Source organism: Amphibalanus amphitrite, unplaced genomic scaffold, assembly GCF_019059575.1.
Source record: "Amphibalanus amphitrite isolate SeventyFive unplaced genomic scaffold, NRLGWU_Aamphi_draft 001041F_arrow, whole genome shotgun sequence".
NCBI lineage: Eukaryota > Metazoa > Arthropoda > Thecostraca > Balanomorpha > Balanidae > Amphibalanus > Amphibalanus amphitrite.
The window spans coordinates 205,084-230,349 of NW_024882535.1; the positions used below are offsets into that span (position 1 = coordinate 205,084).

Sequence of the window (25,266 nt, forward strand, 5' to 3'; positions counted from 1 at the left end):
GCATTTGAATAATCCGTCTTAGAGTTACAGCCCGCCAAACTTAGCGCTGCAAAGCAAGATCCAAAAAATGTTATACATCATAACTAAAAAAATACTTATCTGATAAGCCTGAAATTGTTACAGGGGGATTCAGAGCCCCTGATTACCCCTGAGACCAATTCTCGTCAAATTCCGAGAGATGAGGGTGTCAAATTGGAAAAAGTGGTACGATCGATCGTGGAATGCCCCAGGTGTCTGGAAAATGCTCAAATTATTCCAAAGTTGGTTGTTAGTGGTGGCATTATATTTAGGCTTTTCTCTCGTCGCTGTTTCTTTTATATGTATATTGTATATGCCTTCCCAACTCTTAAACCATTTCCAAGCTCTATAAATATAGACCGCTTTCGATGTAGGTATTTTATTCATCTTCGTTTGACGCATCACAAAATCGTTATATCGCCGGTCCCGGGGAAGGCAGCCAAATTTCGGCGTTCCACTCGTAGTGTATTATGTCCTACAAACATTTATAGACGCTCAGCTCAAACACAGGACAACGGACAACCACTACCGCAACATGCAAACACGAGCTCATATAGCGACGGGAAACACCTTAGTGCCCGTATCCAGATCCGTGACCGGATCCGCCATGTCCGCCTCCATAGCCGGATCCACCGTGTCCGCCCCCATGGCCGGATCCGCCGGATCCACCGTGTCCGACATCGGCGCTGTACTTGTAGGAATATCCGCCGCCGTATCCGCCGTGTCCACCGCCGTATCCACCGTGTCCACCGCCGTATCCACCGTATCCACCGCCGTATCCGGATCCACCAGAGCCGTGTCCTTCGGCGTAGATCTGTGCGTTTCCGCCGGCAAATTTGCTGTATCCTCCGCCGTAACCCTTTCCACCGCCGTGCCCGCCTCTAGAGGGAAAAGGATTGACATTGATGTCAATGTGTCGCCTTCAACATATATTTTTCCATGCCTGCTAGTTTTTATTATTTCTTATATTGATGTATAGTGTATACCTACATCCATTAAACTTAAGTCTTGGAACTGAAGCTTTTGAAGACAGTGGTAATCGACAATAAAAGCACTTTATGTACTCAAAATGATGACAAACCGCCTTGAGAAAAATGCAAGAAAATTGACAACGATCTATGCCGTATATTTTTATAATTTAATTGAAATTTTTGAACTACTCGTTACTTACACCTTCACTGCGTGCTGATTTTTCACACCATATTTAGCACCTCCCCACGCGTTGTAGCTGAAAAATAATAAAAAACATTAATTCGTACGTTATGTATCAGTGTTCAGCGTGCATACGACTTATGAGGGTACTTACACGCACACAGATATATGGTTTCCGAAGATTAATTTTAGGCTATATTTATTAAAACTACATGTAACTGAATTTCAAAATTCGATTCGATTTCAAAATAAGAAATTTGAAATAGCTTTTGCAACGCATTTAGGTAAAACAAATACAGCTGCCGACGCCGTATTGAAGAATATAAAGCTGTCATATAATCTAGCCAGAATAATTGACAAACTCTCACTCACATTTCGACGTTGGCGTGGCTCTGAGCGCCCCCATAGCCTCCTCCGGCAGCGGCCAGGGTCACACACACCGCAAGGACGACAAACTGAAAACATTTACTGGGAGTTAGCACGCCATTGAAGCATTGAAATATAACACATCATCCGTCAAATGTAATAAACTGTAGCTTCGCAGATTTTCCCGTATTTCTTAGGTATCTTGTAATTGTATCGTGAACTGCGGTTGCAGATAGTAGGTACCTCGTCAAGACATGCCACTGTTGCAGTACCTTACCTTGAACATGTTTGTTCGGCTGGTGGGTGGGTGAGGTCTGTGTCTCTGCTAGCCATTAGCTAGCGTTATATACAGCTGGTGACCCCCCCCCCCCTCAGGGTCGGTCAGGTCGTGACCTCTCCGTCACCGGGAGATATTGGCTCAACACGTGTGTCGTGATTTGAACGGAAAACCCCCAAGTGTACTGAAGCGGTCAGCCCAAATTGACGCAGTGGATCGATCGTAAAAGCATACCTGTCTGTCGTGCATTCAAACTCAATAGTTCATTGGTTTGCCACTGGGGTAGTTTCATAATGCGTCCCACTGGGGGGAGGGGCTATTCATAGCCCCCTTCCTCCGAAACTACTTGGCCGATTGTCAAAATTTAAACGGCGTCTGATAGCTCTGGAAAAGCTGTAGCGCGAGACCTAATTTCATTGACCTTGAGGTCTCCGATGACGTTACACGTCAGGTCACCACCCTGCGCGGACGTCATAGGACGTCGGCGAACACCCGGCGCGGCTGGATCGCGTCCATAGCCGCTACTGATCGCGTCGCCTCACGTCGGTGGCGACTGACTTCGTGCTCGTGCACGGCGACATGGGCGTCGAAAGCGGGGGGACGGGGACGGGGAACGCGTCCCCCCAGTCGAGGAATCCGGGGGGACGTCCTCTCCAAAAAAATCACCTGCATAACATATTTAAAAAATGACTCTTTGCGACGGTCATTCACAATGGAGCCATGTAAACAGAAATAAGCTTCTTTAAAAGAATACTGATGCTGGTCATTTCGACCGTACCTACACAAATATGACCTCAGGCACTTCAGCGGCTCAGGTACAACGTATGTACACCCACCAAGGGCTGAAGTTCGGTCCCAAAGTCTCTGGGTGGGGTGACAGCTGCATAAGCCACACATTTTATAATATTCACAATACTCAAGCACTCTCAAATGAGTCAAACAGTCATCCTCCCGTGCTAGGCAAAACGACAGCCGAAGGGGTTTACCATGGCCTTTAGGGGAACTGATACTGGTGTGAGAGGAACTCGTCACGGCGTGAGATTTGTTTTATTGGGCTATGGTCTTTTCGGTCTGACGAGACCATTTCAGAGCCGGAAGGATGATAGGAATTAGGGGGAGACATTGGTCTGAGCGAGCACCCTGGTGAATCGCCGGGGCTGAAACCGTCCAAGGGCAGGCCGACCAGCCCCGCAAACACTCACCGCACCCGGTTACGTTACGGTCGTGCTCTTATCGGGCGTTCCCGCATGGGAAAAATTGCCCGTCCAGTCCGGAACAATGGGTTTAGGCGTGGAGGAGAGGGATTTGACTGACTGTCCTGAGGATAGAACTGACGGAACGGTGTGTGGTATGAGAGGGTCCAGGAGGTTTTAAAACTCAGTGTGGGCCTATCTATACCTATTGGTCTGACCCCTATACAACCACCGTCCACCAGTCACAACGGCCAGCAGAACATCCAGCTCTTATCCCACCCGTCCTTGGGAAACTGCTGATTTTTATATCGTCATCCACGAATTCCACGTGTGCCGTATACGACTGGCTAAAACGGCTTCATATACTTCGACTAACCAGTGAAGAGCATGACTTCAAACCAGAGAATGTCGACTCTGACTTCGGAGTCGAAGTACAAGCGACTTCGGTGACTCCAGCTCCTACTCTGGCCAGATCTGTCAAGTCAAGCTGACGAGCTGTCAAGCTCCGGCTCCGACCCCGCAGTCCTCCAGTTGCACTACACAAAATTTCAAACTTCTAGGAAATAAGTTATACGGTTAAAGGGCCACAATTTTTTTTAGGCAGCGCTACTTGACTTGGTGACCAGACCTTACAGGGTGTCCCATAATTACTCGGACATTGTTAATTAGCGTATAAAATAAGGCAAACATGATTGCGCTTTTTTCTTTTTACCGTCCTAGGAAGTTGGGGCAATGCCGGAGTTGGGGCAAAGCCGAAATTCGAGATATTTCGAAAACCGTAAGACATGGATGCCACCTGTCAGTGATGCTCTGAAGCTTAAGTGACTACAATTATCGCATGTTTGTTACGAGTCGTCATTCGGAATACTTCGACTGTGAGGGCGCCAAGAGCGTTTTCAAGGTACTTTTCCCTTGTACTACATGCGCCTTTGAAGCTGCATTTTTTACTCATTATGCTACCGTTTGTCTGGCCAATTCGGTCAAGTAATCTTTAGCATGTCTTTGCATAAGTGTGCTGCCTATTTGAAATTTATACAGCACGTTGAAAAGTTATGGGCCTGCAAATGAAAGTATGGCTGGCTGGGGTAATGCCGAAAACGTGCGATTACGCACGTGTTAAAAGCACGCCACGTGGACTTTACTGCTGTAGAATAGCAACGCGTATTTTTAGCCACACAAATTACACTTTCAACCGACACAACGGCCTGTTACCTTTAAGGAATGATTTATCTGGCATTTTCTTATTATATCACACAATTATAACCTCCAGTGTGCACCGCGTCCTCAAGCTCTTGAAACGTGTGTCAGCTTTGATGAATTCTGGATAAAGTTTGAGATAAAATGGCAAAACATCAATGTCGGCATTCCCCGTAGATCATTTCTCCCATTTTCGGCTTTCCCCGCAGTCCGGGGCAACGCCGAAAAAGTCACTTCTTTGATATTTTTAGTTTGTGCGCTTAATGGTATGCGAATTCATCAAATGCGCCTGGTACGTTTGAAAGGCAAAAGACTGGCCTCTCGAATGACGCCAACAAGAATAGCGTATGTTGTCTACCTTGCGTGCTACGGGCGTCAGAAAAAAAGTCTTCGGCGTTCCCCCAACTTCCCCTATAGTCAACTAGGGTGGCTGTGAAATAGCACATGCAATAGATACGCTTGTTACAAGATCAGCCGACAATGATGGAAAATGCCAGCCATTGCTGGTCTCAGTTGTTTTACGGGTCTCTCGAAACTGGGTGTAGGCCTGTTTTCTTTGACCTCTTGCCGGAGGATAATACGATCATATAAGATAAACTTGACATCAAAGTGTTCCCAGGCCATAAGGTATTATCCCCCAAAACAAAAATTTCTGCATACGCCACTTTTGCTGCGTTTTTTACATCTGGAGTGGAGAAGCTCCATGTCTGAACATTGCGCAACCTTTGGCTTCCAACAGATTTGGTTTCCAAAACAAACCCGTTCATGGCCATTTGGTTCATGGCATCCAGTTTTCGCACTGGTAGAATATTACCGCAGTAGTACCCTGTGCTAACGGTTGTCTTTGGGCCATCATATCAAGCCCAATGAGTGCACGGTGGCTCAAAATGTCTCACAATTTGATTTTCGACTGGTGCCTGGCCGTCTCTGCTGTTGGGGCGTTGTAGCCATCTGACGTTCACACAAGCCTTTTTCGGGCGGTTCAAATGACATAATACCTTCGTTAGACCACAAAGTGTGCCTCAATATACTGGTTTGTTGTATATGTTATGTTTTTGGGATGAATTGTAGTGATTTGCGCTGCTTTCCCCGTAGTTTTCGCATATTTTTCTGGCGAAGGACCCCAAATTCCAAAATTTTGTCGAAGATAGTGGTGCAAAGTAGACTGATGTTTTGTAGATAATCCTGATCTATTGTTTAGCTAGTTTTTAGCTAGACATGGTGTGTCAAAAGTGGAAATAGCCGGTGCGCCGTCTGGCAACCCGGCAGCCCGCCGCCATAGGGAAATTCATGCTTTTTGTCGCTTTTTTCGCTCCCTATGAGTCACTTGATCTAATTAGAGCTTAACTAGGAACGAGGCGGGTCACTTGGACGTATTCGGGAGCCGAATACGGTGTTTTGGAGCCAATACCTGGGAAACCCTACCCGCCCAATGCGAGTTTTTAAGAGTCTGCATGCCCAAATTAACGTTGAGCGCGGCCGTTTTCGGTCGGTTTTCCCCGACCTTGTGACGAAATCGCCTTATTTATTCAACCAGGGTGGGCTAATTCGCTTAACTAGGAATGAGGCGTTGTAGAGAATTATTCAAGGAATAGAGCTGTGCAAAAATATTTTTTGTATTGTTAAAACTGTATCCGCCCTCGAACGATAAATATTGTTGACCCATCAGAAACACATCACCTGGAATGCGTTTGGACTTGGCTGGATCTAATATTAGCGAGTATCTGCTAATGCAGTTTCTTGGCTTACATAGTACGCACACAAGCAACATACTTCCTGCCCTTGGTTATTCCTCACTTGAATGAATTTTTTGCTATAACAACTATTCCAAGCAGTTAACAGGTTTTAGTGCAGTGCCAATTCGGAACCGTTCAGCGCCGCCAGTCTCCCAGGCGGCGCGTAACGGCTGCCGCCGGCCGCCGCGCCGCCGCTCTGGCAGGGTGTTTGACTTCACATCTCTGTTGTTAGAAAAGTTGTGGACCGATTTACTTGATTCTTGCATGAAAAGATCCGCCATTCAATTCTTAGCAGATAACAAAAATGTGACGTCAATTGCACGATCCGCTGCCCATATTATGGTACTGCCATCTATTGACAAGGCTGGCGAACTAAAGCTGGGCGGCTATTTCCACTTTTGACACACCATGATCGGTGACGTTTGTTGTCTATGACAAGCAACCCCTTGTTTGACAACTGGTGCATGGCCCTTTTTGGCCGAGCCCAAGCTTGTCAATCAGGTTTATCTCTTGCTCTCTCTGGCTTCGTTAGCTGATATAATTGCGCTTTGCTCAATCCTAACTGCTTGCAGATGAGCTGCTGAAGCTCTCCAGCAAAAACCATGCCGAAAGTCCGTTTACAAAGTTGAGAACCGGAGTTGATTCACCATGGTTGCCTATTAGTGGCTTAAGCTGAAAACGGAAAAGGACTACTCTTACTTGACTCTGGATAATAATTGATTCGAGTCGTTACCGGCCACCAAAGCACACTGTCCCCAATCTCGATAGCTAAGGGATATCTTACCAGTAAAACGCCTTTTGGGCGAAGAACGAGCGAGCGAGATAGTGAGCCCTGCACGTGCAGAAGGGCGAGAGGGTACTTCCAACGGGCTTGCGCAAAGCATCCTTCTAACCGGTAGCTAGCGGTGTAGCAAATTTGAACGCAATCGGCCCAGCCGTTCCTGATATCTGGAAGCGGCATTCTGCACGTGCGCACGTGCAAACGGGGTCCAACCTGATTTTTGCACGGCACCCTACTAACTGGTCCCCAACCTTGTACCAAATTTGAGCGCAATCGGCCCAGCCGTTCTCGAGATCTGGAAGCGCCCCCTTCACGTGCGCACGTGCAGTAGCACCTTAACCGCAACACATGGGAATGCATTGCCTGGTGAGTGCCTACCTGTATGCCAAGTTTCAGCGAAATCGTCCCAGTAATTACCGAGTTATTAGAATGGGAACAAATTTGACACCTCTTATTGTTGTAGTTTGCACGTGCAATGGGGGTGACCGACATGCATCGAGAGTATCCTATTTTTGGTAGAAGGGATGCTGCTACCCTATAAAAATTACCGCGAGTCAATCGCCCAAGCGGTTGCTGAGATATGAGCCTCTCAAAATCACTACTTTTGCAAAGCAGCTTGAACACCCATGACTTTTCACGTGGCACGTGCCACGACGGTCACTGAGATGTATCAAAAGTAGTCAATTACGGGGTAGAAGGGATGGGGCTATCCAGCAAAAAAGACCGCAGGTCAATCGGTCCAGCGGTTGCTGAGATATAAGCCTCTCAAAAGCGTTACAGGCCGGGCCGGGCCGGGCCGCTCATACTGAGATTTTTCCGTTATATTGAAAAGACTTCGCTTCGCTCGCTGCGCTCGCTCGCTCGTAATAAAAGTATGATGCTTGTATATCACCAGTAAAACGCCTTTTGGGCGAAGGACGAGCGAGCGAGATAGTGAGCCCTGCACGTGCGGAAGGGCGAGAGGGTACTTCCAACGGACTTGTGCAAAACACCCCTCTAACCGGTCGCTAGCGGTGTGCCAAATTTGAACGCAATCGGCCCAGCCGTTCCTGAGATCTGAAAGCGGCATTCTGCACGTGCGCACGTGCAAACGGGGTCCAAACTGACTTTTCACGGCACCCTCCTAACCGGTCCCCAACTGTGTACCAAATTTGAGCGCAATCGGTCCAGCCGTTCTCGAGATCTGGAAGCGCCCCCTGCACGTGCGCACGTGCAGTAGCACCCTAACCGGAACACATGGGAATGCATTGCCTGGTAGGTGCCTACCTGTATGCCAAGTTTCAGCGAAATCGCCCCAGTAATTACCGAGTTATTGAAATGGGAACAAATTTGACACCTCTTATTGTTGTATTTTGCACGTGCACTGGGGGTCACTCACATAGATCAAGAGTATCCGACCTTTGGTAGAAGGGATGCAGCTACCCTATAAAAATTACCGCAAGACAATCGCTCAAGCCGCTGCTGAGATATGGGCCTCTCAAAATCACTACTTTTGCAAAACTGCTTGAACACCCTTGACTTTTCACGTGGCACGTGCCACGACGGTCACTGAGATGCATCAAAAGTAGTCAATTACGGGGTAGAAGGGATGGGGCTACCCAGCAAAAAAGACCGCAGGGCAATCGGTCCAGCGGTTGCTGAGATATAAGCCTCTCAAAAGCGTTACAGGCCGGGCCGGGCCGGGCCGGGCCGCTCATACTGAGATTTTTCCCTTATATTGAAAAGACTTCGCTTCGCTCGCTGCGCTCGCTCGCTCGTAATTAGAAGCGAGCGCAGTCGTACTTTTAGCCAGAAAATAAATATCCGGGTAATTCTGGGACACCCTGTAGGTGTTCTGGTATCAAACTTGTTACACGGGCTGCAAAATTAAGGTGTTTTGGAGCTGTTATGCCAATTGGTTTTGATTTTTTGCGGAGTTTCACGCCGCTGATTCATACTCGAGTCAAAAAGAGATTGCGAGTAGTGATTAATAAAGCAGCCCCCAATGCAGGTATGTAATGCATTACCTATCCGACTGGTGTCATACATCAACAATTTCCTATACCCTGATAGAATTGACCAGAGGCGTTGCCATTAACTGTCAAAATGAATCTGACTTCAGTTCAAAAATGTACTGTGTAGGAATTCGGTCTGGGCATTAGACAGATAATGCATCGGCCTGAAAAAGTACGGTAACAATACCTAAAATTGGGTTTTTAGTCGGCCGATCCGTCCCCCCTGTCGAAAATCCGTGGCGACGCCCCTGCACCGCGATAAACAAGTAAGGTTACTAAAAAAAAAGAAAAAAATCAGAAAAGCCTCGAAATGGTTAAAGGGACCCTCCCACCTTCAAAAAAGTTAATGAATTGGCATGAAAGTGATGTCGCTCGGTTCAGAAAGAGCAAAAATGAATATCTACCAAATTTCATCGAAAAATATTCACCGGTTTTCAAGATATTAGACTTTTACTTTTGTTTACTTTTTGGGATCTCCGCTGTTCCTAGCGACTTTATTTGAAAGTGCGGCATTTGTTGCGCGCAAAGCAGCATATACCACCGCGTGCTGCCAAACGTTTTAGTAAAAGATTTAAAAATCGTTAGATCTCCGCTGACGTCACAAATTCTAAGGGGGCATACCAATGCATTAGCCCCTTAGAATCCGAAAACTGCAAGTTTGAAATTCCATATCTCCGAATTAAAGCATTTTTCGATGTTGTGAATGCCCAAACCGGTATTTTCAGGCCATGGCCACCAATTTGGCTATCTCAACTCAAAACTAATGTTAAGGTGGGAGGGTCCCTTTAAAGTTGAGGACAGTTTCAGACTTTTACTCCATCAGGCATCACGTCATGTGTGTGGGCGAGTGCTGAGTATTTCGCGAGCATAGATAGCAATGGAATAAAGTTTCTAAAGCTTCATCTTTTTGTTACTTCTTCGCCATTTCTGTCATGTCCGTGAAGTTAGCGTCAGCAACAGCAACGAATACAGCGTCGAATTCAGAATCGCTTCAAAAACTGCCATCAGGTCAATTGGGGGACGGGGAATACGAATATGACATTTATTTTGCCCTAGCTCCCTTCCTTCATCCCTTAATCGTCCCTTAAAGGACGGGGCGCGTCAAAAGTGCCCCAAGGCTTCGTCTGATCGCCAAAATAATGGTCGCAATCGATTCCTCGGGTCAATATCTAACCTCAGTCGAAGGTTCCATACCTGTGGCTCCTATCCCTCATCCCTTAATCGTCCCTTAAAGGACGGGGCGCGTCAAAAGTGCCCCAAGGCTTCGTCTGATCGCCAAAATAAGGGTCGCAATCGATTCCTCGGGTCAATATCTAACCTCAGTCGAAGGTTCCAGACCTGTGGCTCCTATCCCTCATCCCTTAATCGTCCCTTAAAGGACGGGGCGCGTCAAAAGTGCCCCAAGGCTTCGTCTGATCGCCAAAATAAGGGTCGCAATCGATTCCTCGGGTCAATATCTAACCACAGTCGAAGGTTCAAGACCTGTGGCTCCTATCCCTCATCCCTTAATCGTCCCCTAAAGGACGGGGCGCGTCAAAAGTGCCCCAAGGCTTCGTCTGATCGCCAAAATAATGGTTGCAATCGATTCCTCGGGTCAATATCTAACCTCAATCGAAGGTTCCAGACCTGTGGCTCCTATCCCTCATCCCTTAATCGTCCCTTAAAGGACGGGGCGCGTCAAAAGTGCCCCAAGGCTTCGTCTGATCGCCAAAATAAGGGTCGCAATTGATTCCTCGGGTCAATATCTAACCTCAGTCGAAGGTTCCAGACCTGTCGCTCCTATCCCTCATCCCTTACTTTTGACACTTTTTTTTGACGGGGCACTTTTGACGCGCCCCGTCCTTTAGGGGACGATTAAGGGATGAGGGACAGGAGCCACAGGTCTGGAACCTTCGACTGTGGTTAGATATTGACCCGAGGAATCGATTGCGACCCTTATTTTGGCGATCAGACGAAGCCTGGGGGCACTTTTGACGCGCCCCGTCCTATCCCTCATCCCTTAATCGTCCCGGACGATTAAGGGATGAGGGATAGGAGCCACAGGTCTGGAACCTTCGACTGAGGTTAGATATTGACCCGAGGAATCGATTGCGACCCTCATTTTGGCGATCAGACGAAGCCTTGGGGCACTTTTGACGCGCCCCGTCCTTTAAGGGACGATTAAGGGATGAGGGATAGGAGCCACAGGTCTGGAACCTTCGACTGAGGTTAGATATTGACCCGAGGAATCAATTGCGACCATTATTTTGGCGATCAGACGAAGCCTTAGGGCACTTTTGACGCGCCCCGTCCTTTAACCCGCGCCCCACTGCACACAGCCGCTATTTGAGTTCGGAAGTGGCCAAAATGCGATAACTCGTTAACCAGTTGACATTTTGCCAAGGAATTTTTATTGTATGTGAAGTCAACCGTAAGGTCACATATGGGAACGTATGAGCATCCATGCTGATACATCATTGCCGTAAAAAATATTTTTGCTTGTAATCCGCGGATGACGGGTACCTATATGATATCCCATAACGTGGGTGAATCGGGAGGGGATTCTGCATAGCTTCCCTACTGTCTTCGAAACTACTCGTTCAATACTAAAAGTTCAAACGGCTTCTGATAGGAATAGCTGACAAACGAAACCTAACTTTGTCACAAAAGGTCATGGAAAGGTCATGGGTCACAAAAGGTCATGAAAAAGGTCATGGAAGGAAATGTATACACTTTTAAGGCCATGCGACACATCTTTAATGGTCCATTTCGGCAAAAGCATCTAAAAATGATGTCATCTGGGTCGTCCGATTCAAAATTATTTCCATTCGACAAATGAAGGTCAGGTCACGGCGAGGTCAAAAAGGTCAAATTTTGAAGTTGAACATTCTCAACAAAAAACATGTGCATCGGATGCAATTTGAGCTCTGGAACACGATGATGCTATTCGTTTTGGTTTTCGATGTCAAGAACGTACTGAAATTGCCTTTGCAATATCGAAAATTGTGATTAACCGACTACGGTAAAATGCAAAAGCCGATAACATTGCCATTTCTGAAGATATCTGACTGAAACTTTCCAAAAGCAATGCAAATGTTACATACAAAAGCCAATAAGGTTCATTCTGGTCGATGGCTGCTCCCCAAAACTATGAATGTTATCAATCATATCGGACATTCTTACGATGTTCTGTTGGCTGGATGTCTTTTTGCTTTATTGAATTTGATCAGACTACATGCAGTTAAGACGACGTACATTTATTGGTCACCAGAAAGTATACCCACAAGTCAATCGACAATCGACAACCAACAAATGCAATCGACACGAGCGTCGACCACCCCTCAGCACAAACAACTGCCGGGGACGGTTAGACGGACCGCGCTCCTCTCTCGCAGCTGATTGGTCAGCTGCCGAACCGCACGGACGTCAGCTGCACGGCCGCCGCCCGGCCGACCTGACCGGGGTCGGCCGGGCGGCGACCTAGCGTCACTAGAACTGCAATAACTTTTGCCGGCAGTGTGATGCCGACCTAATTTTTTCAGCAAATGAATCACAACTGTACGGTATATGTTATGGACGTTGTCTCGATGTGAAGCACGCTGTGCGTTTTTTGGTAGGCCTATGTAAATATTGAAATCCTCAAGCCCTTCTGCTTTGTGCAAGTGTGCAACAATTAGTTTACAATAACTGAGTGGGAAGTTTTTTAGATGCACTATTGTTACCAATGGATTCCGCACATTTTCTCCTTTCAGCTGATATCTTACTTACGCATTTTCAAGCAAAGAATATGACAGGAGACTCGTCAACATTTACATGAAAATCGCAGCACAAGTTCGGTCTCACGGAGCAAAACAAAACGATGTACTTTGGGAGCCCACCAATCTGTGCCACAATGAATAATATTTTTTCTGGATGATATTTTATACAGTCTGATCAATTTACGACCAGAAAATGCGAGAAAATCACGCTTTAAAATTTGTCGAAAATTAGGGTATTGGCCACTTCTGAACCCGGATAGCGGCTATGTGCACTGGGGGGGGGCTATTTATAGCCCCCCCTCCCGTTTTTCTGCAATAACTTCCAAACCGCTTTACGAATCGATGCCAAACTTTCAGTACCTTCGGCTGCATCAATTTGACACCTTGTGTCAAAATTTGAACTTCGTAGCTACTATAGGTCGGCCGGAAATGACGTCAGAGTGACGTCATGTTCGTCCGATTTCGACGCAAAACATTGAACCACGGCAATCGCTCCCAAGAGCTCAGTTTTTAAGCTAGATCCAATTTCTTTGCATGAAAGAACTCAGAATTGACCGCGCTATCAAACTGCTATCTCGGATTTTCAAAATTTTGAAAATTTCGAAAATTTTATATAATAATATTCAAAATTTATATTTTTATATTTTTTCAAAAAGTTTTTGAGTTTTCGAAAAACCGGAATATATGTGACAGAACGCATGATTATGACTAACTCTAGCAAGTTTTAGCTAAATATCTTCAAAAATGGCCAAGTTATACGCATTATTGCAAAAAATTCACAATTATTAATTTTTCAAATCAATTTTTCAGTACGTATTTGGCATCGTACACCAATATAAATGGCACCATCGTGTTTCTGAGCTCAAACTGCATCCAATAGACACCTTTTTTGTTGAAAAATTTCAACTTCAAAATTTGACCTTTTTTGACCTGAAAGTGACCTGGCCTAAGCTAATTTCGACTCAAAATGACCTTGAATAACACAGACGACATCAAATTCGAAATCTATGGCCTAAATGGACCATAAAACATGTGTCACGTGACCGACGCATGATATAATATTTTCGTGACCTGTGATGACCTGACCCTGACCTGAAAATCAAAGTACAAGTTTGGTACCCTCAAGGTATCTAGAGCATCTGTTCACGAGTGTGGAAACCAAAAATGAGCCTGATCTGACTTGTAAGACGGCGGCCAGAGCCCAAAATGTGAACAAGCCAAAGTGCTAATAATTTTTACTTTGACCTGACCTGTGACGTCATCGGTGACCTCGAGGTCAATGAAATTAGGTTTCGCTCGACAGTTTTTCCGGGGCTATCAGACGCCGTTTGAATTTTGACGATCGGCCCAGTAGTTTCGGAGTTAGGAGGGGGGGGGCTATGAATAGCCCCCCCCCCCCCCCAGTAGGGCGTGTTATACACAGACCCCAGTGGGGCGCGGGTTAAGGGACGATTAAGGGATGAGGGATAGGAGCCACAGGTCTGGAACCTTCGACTGAGGTTAGATATTGACCCGAGGAATCGATTGCGACTATTATTTTGGCGATCAGACGAAGCCTTGGGGCACTTTTGACGCGCCCCGTCCTTTAGGGGACGATTAAGGGATGAAGGATAGGAGCCACAGGTCTGGAACCTTCGACTGTGGTTAGATATTTTTTTTTGCAAGCTTTTTTTCATGCATTTTATTAACACAATTCACATAAAACACAAACAAAAATAAGCATAAAACATTTTTGTGCTCCCATCGGCGACCCGCCTGGCCAGGCCGGGACGGTGTCAATCCGTGACATATGCCGTCCCGGCCCCGGGGAGAGCTGTGGGATACCTCCCCAGCCGGGGAGATCTGATGGCTACCTCCCCGGCGCTCCAGGCGGGCCGCCAGCCCCCGCCCGCACCGCCCGGCAAGCAGCCCCGGGCGGTGCCCCCTAACCACCGACCGGGCGAGCGAAGCGTCGACCCGTCTAGGTCGGCGCTCCGCACGCCCGGCCGGCCGACCGGCCCCTCACAGGAGGGGCCAGTCCCGGGTTGGCCCGGATGGGTCATGGGGGCGGGGGCTTGTAGCGCGCACATCGTTTTCCACTAACACTTTATATAACAAACACCATATGCATACATACAAAGGACAGTCATTTTAACATTGTGTATCATCGACACCTGACATTTGCCCCTTCCCCCCTTCCCATCGTAGAAAAAAAAAACTGTACACATCATGTTGCACTACGCAAACATCGTGACACACAACAATAATTAGTCACAAAGTGCTTGTTTCATATTCTAAGGCGGTTACCTTTCTACACGCTCCGCTAAAGCGCAAAACAACGAGCCCCAGGTATCGTTGAATTTCGTTTCTCGATCATTTATTTTATAAGCATACCTTTCTACTTTAAGATAGTTGTACAGGTAAGTGACGAATGTGGGCTCAGATAAGTGACTATTGCATTCCCTCTTATACCATATAAACTGTTTTCCCAATGAAAGAATAGTATTGATGCGCTTGCAGACCGCGGAATCGTTGTGCTCAAAACCGGTGACTACGACTTTGTATGTAATATTGCGCCCGTTAAATAACTCACCAATACTGCTCCAAAAAGCCCTTACTCGGTGGCAATGCCAGAATAAATGTCCAATTGTTTCCACCTGGTGACAGTACGTACATCGATCCGTATCTTTGATGTTACAAGTAAAAAGAAGTTTGTTTGTTGGTAAAATTCTTTTTATGCATCTGTAATTCAACCATTTTAGATTAACATCTTCAACAGCGTAATGCAATCGTGCGTAAATAGCAGGCCAATTCAGCCGCCTTCCACCTTCAAGCTCTGCTTCCCACTTTGTGTGCGATTTTTCACCCCGAGTAGTATCTAATACTTGTTCTAATAACTTGGAGTATGCCCATCTTGCTGGTTTAGATGAATTTTGCAACTGTTCTATAGATGTTGCATTGACACTTCTCTGAAGGTTTCGTATTTTATTGCTCCAAGCGGTTGGCACTGCGTTTTTTATTGCCGCTGAAACCATTGGGTGCACACCAAATTTTTGTGATATTTCATTGACTGTCATTAATTCTTTCTTTCGTAAGTTACATATATCTGCTAGTCTAATGATACCTTTTTCTATTAGATGTTTCCTGTTGATATTGGCATTGCTTTCTATGTTCAAATCTTTGTTCGCCCATAATATGCTATTTTGCAATTGATCTGTGGCACTAAGATTAGCTCCGTTAATGTTATTCCATGCAATGCACGTTTCCTCCCAAAAAGTATTCTTTACCGTGTTTTTTATGTACTTTGCATTTGTATTGCAGTGAAACAGCGTTATGTCGTCATTTAGAAAAAGCATTGGGGTCACCAGGCCCTTCCACTTAGCATCGTGGCTTTTATCTAGGAGTCTTTTTACCCAGGTAACCTTTAAACTCTGTGCCTGAAGTGCTAAGTCTGGCACCTTTAGGCCGCGAGATTTCTCCCCTTACAACACAAAGCGTCGTCTCCAGCAATATTGTACTGGAGGAGGCACTTTGTTCGTTTGAACTAATTACTTCAGGTATTCTGTTTTGGATCAATGATACAAATTGATCGTCTTTCAAAAGATCATTATTAAATTTCCAATATCCTTTTCCTATGTCAACATTGGAAATATTTATCGACAAAGTAATTAACTTGTGATCTGTTAGGTATCCGTCTACAATCTTTGCGCTTGGCCTCTTTTCACTGTACATTAACCCGCGCCCTGCTGGGGGGGGGGGGGGTGTTTGAACACCCCCCCTTGCGGTTTTTCGCGAATATCTCAAAAACGGCGGCGCGGAGCGCCGCCGTTTTTGGTACACTTTATCATACATCAATTCTACACATGTTGTGAAAATTTCAGACCAAGGTCATTCAAGGTCAGGTCACCAGGTCACTTGAAGTGACCTCACCTCATAAAAAGTTTCAATGTCTGTCATAGCTACACCGAGTGACCGATCGCTTTGAAACTTCCAGCGATTGCTAAGAGCAATAGCATGTACAAAATGTATATCTCAGAATTTTGATATAGATGACCTAAGGTCAGGTCAATTTTGCGACCTCCCCATTATAAGTCAATGGGAGAAAATTGAAATGCGCGTCTTTTGGACGAAAGACATTATAAACACTCCCAAACACCGAATTACAAGTGGTTTAGACACACTGAACATGAAAATGGTGTCCGTGACCCTTGTTTGTGCCCTGAGGTCATCTTAGGTCACGAATGGTATCTAACAGTTTTTCGCAAATAACTTTTGATAGAGGCATGCTAGAGCGATGAAAACGCCTTATATGTGTTCAGCTCGACGATACGGATCGACTGATATGCAACATGACCCTTTCCGGCCAGGTCATGACCTTGACCTGAGGTCAAATTTTCAAGTTGACCTTTCAAGGTCAACTTATAGTTCATTCGATGCGTCTTGACGAGAGGAACACGAAGCTGGTAAAAGTAAGCTCGTACAAGGCTTGGGTCAAAAGTTATTGCAGAAAAACTGTTTCCGAAAAAATCGGCTATTTTTGCAGTTTTTGCCCCCTGCAGGCAAAACCGTTGACGTTAGGTCAAATCTGAGAGAATTACTCAGAAAGGGCGTTAATAGGGCTATCGAATGCACTTTTCCGCGGCGCTGTAGCTCTATTGGTTCCCGAGTTATGCGTTGGCTTCTTGGAAATTTTCGACATTCGACCTGGAAATCGGCGAAATTTTGCCTTCAATGACCTCTGGTGACCTGACCTTTGACCTGACCAAAAAATTGACCGAAGTGATTTCGTCATTATTTTTTACGCTCTTTCGAACGCCGCCCTCCGCGTATCGCTACGTGGCCCAGGAGCAGAGTTACAAGGGGGGGTGTTCAAACACCCCCCCCCCCCCCCAGCAGGGCGTGGAAATCCAGGACCCCCAGCCGGGCGCGGGTTAAAGTTTCGCTCACGAGGAAAAAATCTATGCGTGATCTACTAGTCGGGTTATTTCGGATAAAGGTGTACTCCTCCTTTACTGGATTGATTTCACGCCAAATATCGATTAAGTTCTTTTCAGACATCAGGCTTAGGATGACTTCTTTGTTTCTATTATTATTTGCTACAATCCTTGCTGAACTTCGTCTATCTTTTCCCAAGTCGAAGCAGAAATTAAAGTCACCTCCTACAACAATCGTGCTATCGTCGTAATCATTTAGTTTTGCGCAAAAATCTTCTAGCATGCTTGGGTTATCGTGATTTGGCGCATAAACGTTCCCTATCGTCATCCTAGCACCATGGATGATATAACACTGGATTGGTGTCTCGTGGAAATTAACATTGGGATCCGCGACATTGGGATCAGGCCTGCCATCTAGCGAGAGAATTATCGTAAGTTAGGAGCAAGCCGAGTGAACGCCATCTCTCAGCATTATGACACACGTGGGTGTAGTGTGTTAGTTAGCTTGGAGTGCATGTTCCCACGAGTTGGAGGTAATCTTACTGGACCTGAGACGACAAAAAATGTCTTAAATGCTTGAAAGCCAAAAACGTCAAGCAGCCTTTAGGTAATAACGAAAATAAAATGCGTAAAACGGTGTGTATTGAAAAGCCCAGTCCGATCGGCTTGTACGACCTTTTATATGGTCATTTACTCACAATGTACAGCAGTTTGACAATATTTCATACATATTTGGTGGGCTTATTCCTTTTTCTCCGAATTTCGCTCGATTTTCTTCATCTTAGGGTGAGCCATACAGATTTACCCATCGAAAATTTCACTTTGTTTCAAGGCGCGCTGACATATAGCTATTAGCTATGTCACCTTTTACATTCATATAACAACTTCATCTCCTAACTAATAAATATACATAGTCTGTTTCTGTATGCTCGCATTCTTCTTGTCACGCGCCCGAGACGCGAGAGCACTATGGCACGCGGCCGCCGCACCGTCGTTTTAATTATTTTCCTCGATCATCCACGCTATAACAATGCTGCGCCGTATGTCATTTCCGGTGTTTCAGAGACTAGGTAGAGTAGGGTTTTCAGGATATTTTAGTTTGCGAAGCCCGTGGGGCTGAAGTCGGGGATAAATTGTGCCCAGCATTCTTTAGACCAAGGAGTGTTCAGCAGCCAACACCCAGTGGTGATTCCTGAATTTCAGGAGCGGCGGATGTGCGTTAAGACGACCTCGCATTTCAGGAGCGTAGCAGAGACAGTGGACGAGCATATACAAACTGAACTACACTGTCAGTATTGGAGACAAATTTGCGACATATATGCAAAAGATGGCATACCTACGCCAACCTGTTTGCAAACAAAGTGAAATTTTCGATGGGTAAATCTTTATGGCTCACCCTGTAGTTAATGTTACGGCACGTGCCACGTGCCAACTTAGGGGTGTCGAAATTGTTCCACATAAAGTAACTCCGCAATGGCTGGGCCCATTACAGTAAAACTTCGTCAATAGTTAGGCGCCCAGTGGCCCATGCATTTCCACGTGTCACTATGGGGGTGCTACTGCACGTGCGCACGTGCGGGGTGCCGCTTCCATATCTCAAGAACGGCTGGGCAGATAACACTCAAACTTGGTACACAAATGTCACATCGATGCTCGCACTGCATTGATCAGTGCTTACATTGGTGCAGAGTCATTAGGAAAACGATGAAATGAGATGCGTGGTGTTTATGCCTTTCTGTTCAAGCAGCTGATTGATCCTCAACAGGAGATCCCTGTTTGTGAAGGCGTCGTCTCCCTTTTTCATTCCTTGTTTAAAATAACATAACAATGTACGAAGAAGATCACACATCAAAGTTGTTTATTGTTTAAGGCGGCTATCTTGGGCCAGGGTTGCGGAGTTGTAGTCAGAGCCAGCGGTTCTGTTCCGACTCGGAGTCGGTTGATTTTTAAAAGCTGTAGTCTGAGTATGAGTCGAACCGCGAACGTCACCGAAAAGTCATCGACTACACAGCTACTTACCAGGGCTGCAGAGTCGGAGTCAGAGTCGGAGTCTAAGTGAATTGCCAGTTCTGCCCGGAGAAGTCGGAGTCGATATTTGAACATCGGAGTCGGAGTTGGAGCCAAAGTCACTGAAATTTCATCGGCTACGCAGCACTGGTTGGGTCCTTTTCATAGAGCGTCTTGAATGACATATTGAGCGGCAATGACGTTAGCAATTCCGTTTAAGTTTTTCATTAGACTTGTAGATAGTACTTACGTTCGTTTTGTTCCTTGATCGGACAATTTGTTTGATTTAGGCCAAGTAAAGACTCACGTGAAAAATAGCGAAAACGACACGTGCTGGCGAAGTCTCCAATAACTCCCTGTTTTACGATTTAATGAGGAAATAATATGGAACTGCTTATCTTATTACTGACCCTGCACATAAATCTATTAATTTCTTCGCTTTTACTGACATATAAAGACATAACCTTTTGAAAAATTGCACAACAAGCCTGCTACTTCACCACACTCCCATGTGTCACAATGCTAATCAGCGGCGTTCACTCGGCTTGCTCCTAACTTACGACAATTCTCCCGCTAGATGGCAGGCCTGAGCTCAATGTCGCCAAAAACTGCGAAGACACCAATCCATTATTATCTCATCCATGCTAGCACCATTGAATTCGGCGTTGAGGATAATGTAGCGACCATTATCGTCACTAAAAACATTGCTAAAAACGATGCCAGAGTTTGGTCGTGCTAGTACCTATTCCCACGCCTCTGCTGTTTTTCTCTCCATGAGCGAAATATCCACTGCCTCCCCATTGATTTAACCACATCTGGGCGTCTGATTCTGATGAATGCGTTTCTTGAAGAAGAATAATATCTATTGCTTTCTGTTTAAACCAGGTAAATATTTTACGCCTTTTTGGCATTTTTCGTTGAGCGCAGCCTCGTAGCCCGTTTACGTTGAGTGACGCTATTTTAAGCTTAGGAGACACAAACATTTCCTAAATTTAGCATTCCACGGTCTGCATGCGCATCGTCGCTCCATCTGTGAAATTTATAGATGGAGTGCAATGTAATACTGTTTCGATAATATTTTGAGTTTTGACCCGTAATGCTCCCGCAGAACCCTCCCATCCCCCCTCCCACTGGACGCAGCGTACGCACGCTGTGCCAACGAGCCGGCACCGATCGCCCGCAGCCGCACCGCCGGCCGGCCGCCAGATGGCGTTTTTATTTCGCGCGAAAAAAAAACAAAAAAATCAGCATACGCATTATTTAAACGTAGGCAAGCTAACGTTACATCTCACTTTACGAAAAAGAAACGCAAAATGTAAAGCACATCGCCATAATTTTATGTAACGTTTCCGTAACTTTCATACAATGTAAAGCACTGCGACCCTTGTCAGAACGATCATCGCGATGTAGCCTGCATTCCAAGGAAATTCAAGAGATAACAGTACCCCCAGCAATACACACACCGACACACCCCTCCCCTGCAACCCGCGGTACTGTTACCTGTACAGGTAATTGCCGACGAAACCGTGGTCACCTGCATTAGTCCAGGTATAGACGTCGCGCCAGGCTATACCGGAGACGAGCCGTCGCGACAGATCACCGTCGCCCGTCCGCGGCCGCGCCGCCCGAGCCGGGCTCGGCAGCCGACCGACCGGAGCCGCCGTCAGCTCGGCCAGACCGCCACGCCGCCGGCGCCAGCCGCGCGTCCAGGGGGCCCCCGCGCGCTCCGCCGCCGCCGTCGTCGTTTGCGTCGCGGACGGCACGAACATCAGCAGCAGCAGCGGCACCGGAGCGATCGACATCGGCCCCGCCAGCCGCCGCCGGACGCCGGCCGTCGGGACGGGCGGCCCCGCCGAGGAGTGACGTCACCTGGGCCCAATCTTACCAATGCCGTGAATAGGCAAAATGCCGTGAATGGAGCCCATTCACGGCAACGGCATATTACCAATGCCGTGGATAGCTATTCACGCCATCTCATTCACGGCATGCGGTCGATGTTTATCCACGGCATTTTGGCAGTGCTTTAACATTGGCAGTGGCACAAGCTGCCGCGAGAGCGGCAGAACAAACGCAAATAATCAGCTGTTTGCGCTGTCGGTGGCCGTTCCATTCACGCCACCTTTTAGTGCCGTGAATGGCGGGTGTTGTGAAAGGGATAGGTCGCTGGGAGGATGTTACTATGCAATATTTGACACTATTATTTTTTTAAAGTAAATAATTCTTCATATAATGCCCTTGACATCTTAGAGCGACGATTACACGCATAGTGATTATTTCAAAAACATGTATTTTCCAGGGATAAAATCACACTCAAATCCATAAAAATAAACATGTTTATTCATTACATGGTCTTATTTTTCAAATCCATATGAGATCGTGGAGGCGATTTTAGCATCTGGGCCCAATCATAACAATGCCAAACCTATCTACATATATATGCTATAATATGGGTGTTTCAGTGTTCACCCCGTCCGGACGTCTCACAAACATCCTTCATGATTTCTAAGTAAATATTTAAAACAATTAAATACCGTAAACTTGTCAAACAAGTATCAGCACTCACAATGCATATTTTACCACTTTCTGTCTGGCACAAACAGCTACGGAGCATGCTGTCTTCATGCGTCTCAATCTGACTTCTGAACTGAATGCCTTTTTCTTTATGTTATGGTTTTGAGATGTAGACGGGTTTCTTCAATATTTTGAGTAATTCCTTTTGTTATCGTGCTCGTAAAAAGCAGCAAATAAGGCTATAGCTTGAGCTGGCCGGGTGCATGTACCCAAAGCTTAAACTTTACCAGCTGCATTTCAATTGCATTATTCCAATGTCTTAGAAACAACAGCGTAGCTATCACTAGGTCGTTACTTCAATAATTTTATCTCAAAATTGTTGCAATATCTTAACAGCAAGTAAATAGAAATGATGAGCAGCGAAACGAAGTTGAAATCTAATCCACTCGATTTTCTCAGCGCGAGAATGTCCTCGCGGAACTTTACTAGGCCAGTAATCCGCTTTTCAGGAGAATTCTTTAGGCAGGCTTTAGTTTTTCATAGTTTGCTATCACGTTTTCCACAAATAACTTATCCTTCACACATATGTATGGCTCTAAAACAAATAAACGCCCGACAAAATTTTAAATAGAGAGCTATACTTGTTCACAAGCAATACGCACAATTTCCGATAGCGAAGGTGACAAGAATTGACCAATCACGTTGCGTGTTTTCTGCTGGCGCTGAATTGTACCGTGGGCAAAATGCCGTGAATAGAAATGCCGTGGCACGGCATTGGTGAGATTGGGTAAATGGAGTGCCGTGGATCAGCCGCCGTGGTAGGCATCCACGGCATCTGCATCCACGGCATTGGTAAGATTGGGCCCTGGTTCATGCTGACCATCTTCTGACCTCGAGACTCGCTGTCCAACTTGCAGAAGACCGCACCTCTCCTTGAGTACACGGTGTAGATTTTTTTTTACGCTTTTTTGCTTCGAGCAGAGCGTTGAAAATCTCCTTGTTCATAGCTGATAACGACTCATTGATATAGAGAGGTGCCGCCGGTCGATCTCCATGGTTTTGTACTCTGGCTTGCTTCATCCTTCTCTCGTAAATGTCGTCCTTAACCTTGGTCTTGAAAAACTTTACAATGACTGTGCTGTCACCCTGGAGTCTGTGAGCGGTCTGGATGTCGCTGCCGGTGACATGCACCTCAGGGAGGCGTCGATTGAGGACAGATATCACCTTTCCTTCGATATCTTCATCGCGCTCCCTTTTTCCAAATTCCTCGCTCTTGAGTATCAGGCTGTTCATTCGTCTGTTGGTATCTATGCCTTCTAGCTGCTCCTGTAGAGCCTTAATGGTAGCTTCTTGAGAGCTAACTCTGTCCTTCAGTACGTTTGTTTCGGCATCTTTCAAGAACAGTTCACCTTCCATGATTTCAATACGTCTCTCCATGCTTCTAAACTTTTCCTCCATGAGCTTCGTCACCTTTTCGATGCCTTTATCTATAATTGATTTCACGGCATCTAAGGACTCGCCGTCCAGACGGCATGAGTGCTCACCTTTTTCTGCGCTGTCTTTTTCTCTGCTGGAACGCTTGCTCTTTTTTTGACGTCTTTGTCCGTGTCCGTCATCCAGAGCCTGCATCATCTCTGGGAAAGAACACTGACGTTTCCGGCCACCTCTCCCTATCAGAACGGAGCGATCAGTGTCCTCGGCGTCACCGAACACGGAGTCCAGCTCCGATCCACCAGTGTCCGTGGTCATTTCACGCATCGACACCGAGACGAGCCGAAAATATCACTGTGTCCACCGCGAACGGGTACAGGCGTACACAAACACAAGTGTTCCACAAGGCTATTCCAGCGGCCGGCCGGTAACTGGCGCGGCTAGGCGACCCTACCGGCCCGGTACCTGTCCCTCAGGGCACGGCCGGCGACCCTCGCGCTCGGAGCGTCCGACCTCCACCGCCGCCGGGACGGGAATGATATTGGTTAGATATTGATTTGATTGATTATTGATTGGTTAGATATTGACCCGAGGAATCGATTGCGACCCTTATTTTGGCGATCAGACTAAGCCTTGGGGCAGTTTTGACGCGCCCCGTCCTTGAGGGGACGATTAAGGGATGAGGGATAGGAGCCACAGGTCTGGAACCTTCGACTGAGGTTAGATATTGACCCGAGGAATCGATTGCGACCCTTATTTTGGCGATCAGACGAAGCCTTGGGGCACTTTTGAGGCGCCCCGTCCTTTAAGGGACGATTAAGGGATGAGGGATAGGAGCCACAGGTCTGGAACCTTCGACTGAGGTTAGATATTGACCCGAGGAATCGATTGCGACCATTATTTTGGCGATCAGACGAAGCCTTGGGGCACTTTTGACGCGCCCCGTCTTTAAGGGACGATTAAGGGATGAGGGATAGGAGCCACAGGTCTGGAACCTTCGACTGAGGTTAGATATTGACCCGAGGAATCGATTGCAACCATTATTTTGGCGATCAGACGAAGCCTTGGGGCACTTTTGACGCGCCCCGTCCTTTAAGGGACGATTAAGGGATGAGGGATAGGAGCCACAGGTCTGGAACCTTCAACTGAGGTTAGATATTGAACCGAGGAATCGATTGCGACCATTATTTTGGCGATCAGACGAAGCCTTGGGGCACTTTTGACGCGCCCCGTCCTTTAAGGGACGATTAAGGGATGAGGGATAGGAGCCACATGTCTGGAACCTTCGACTGAGGTTAGATATTGACCCGAGGAATCGATTGCGACCATTATTTTGGCGATCAGACGAAGCCTTGGGGCACTTTTGACGCGCCCCGTCCTTTAAGGGACGATTAAGGGATGAGGGATAGGAGCCACAGGTCTGGAACCTTCGACTGAAGTTAGATATTGACCCGAGGAATCGATTGCGACCCTTATTTTGGCGATCAGACGAAGCCTTGGGGCACTTTTGACGCGCCCCGTCCTTTAAGGGACGATTAAGGGATGAGGGATAGGAGCCACAGGTCTGGAACCTTCGACTGAGGTTAGATATTGACCCGAGGAATCGATTGCGACCATTATTTTGGCGATCAGACGAAGCCTTGGGGCACTTTTGACGCGCCCCGTCCTTTAAGGGACGAATAAGGGATGAGGGATAGGAGCCACAGGTCTGGAACCTTCGACTGAGGTTAGATATTGACCCGAGGAATCGATTGCGACCCTTATTTTGGCGATCAGACGAAGCCTTGGGGCACTTTTGACGCGCCCCGTCCTTTAAGGGACGATTAAGGGATGAAGGAAGGGAGCTAGGGCAAAATAAATGTCATATTCGTGTTCCCCGTCCCCCAATTGACCTGATGGCAGTTTTTGAAGCGATTCTGAATCCGACGCTGTATTCGTTGCTGTTGCTGACGC

At 46.6% G+C, this 25,266-nt stretch overlaps 1 protein-coding gene across 5 annotated transcripts; it reads right to left on the minus strand.

Annotated features, from left to right (window-relative positions):
* Positions 1 to 305: 305 nt before the first annotated feature.
* LOC122369490 (glycine-rich protein DOT1-like) lies at positions 306 to 21,100 on the minus strand. 5 transcript variants are annotated; one of them, XM_043344282.1, is made up of 4 exons: positions 20,906 to 21,100; positions 1,543 to 1,625; positions 1,190 to 1,246; positions 306 to 899 (listed from the first exon to the last, which is right to left on the minus strand). In XM_043344282.1, the coding sequence occupies exons 1-4, from the start codon at positions 20,909 to 20,911 to the stop codon at positions 590 to 592; spliced, it is 456 nt and encodes a 151-aa protein (XP_043200217.1). In that variant the 5' UTR covers positions 20,912 to 21,100; the 3' UTR covers positions 306 to 589. The 5 variants fall into 5 exon arrangements, 3 of the variants coding, with proteins under 3 accessions (XP_043200217.1, XP_043200215.1, XP_043200216.1); XR_006254408.1 differs by having other exon boundaries at positions 382 to 899; positions 20,872 to 21,021; XR_006254409.1 differs by lacking the exon at positions 20,906 to 21,100 and adding an exon at positions 19,622 to 19,654 and having other exon boundaries at positions 382 to 899.
* Positions 21,101 to 25,266: the final 4,166 nt, after the last annotated feature.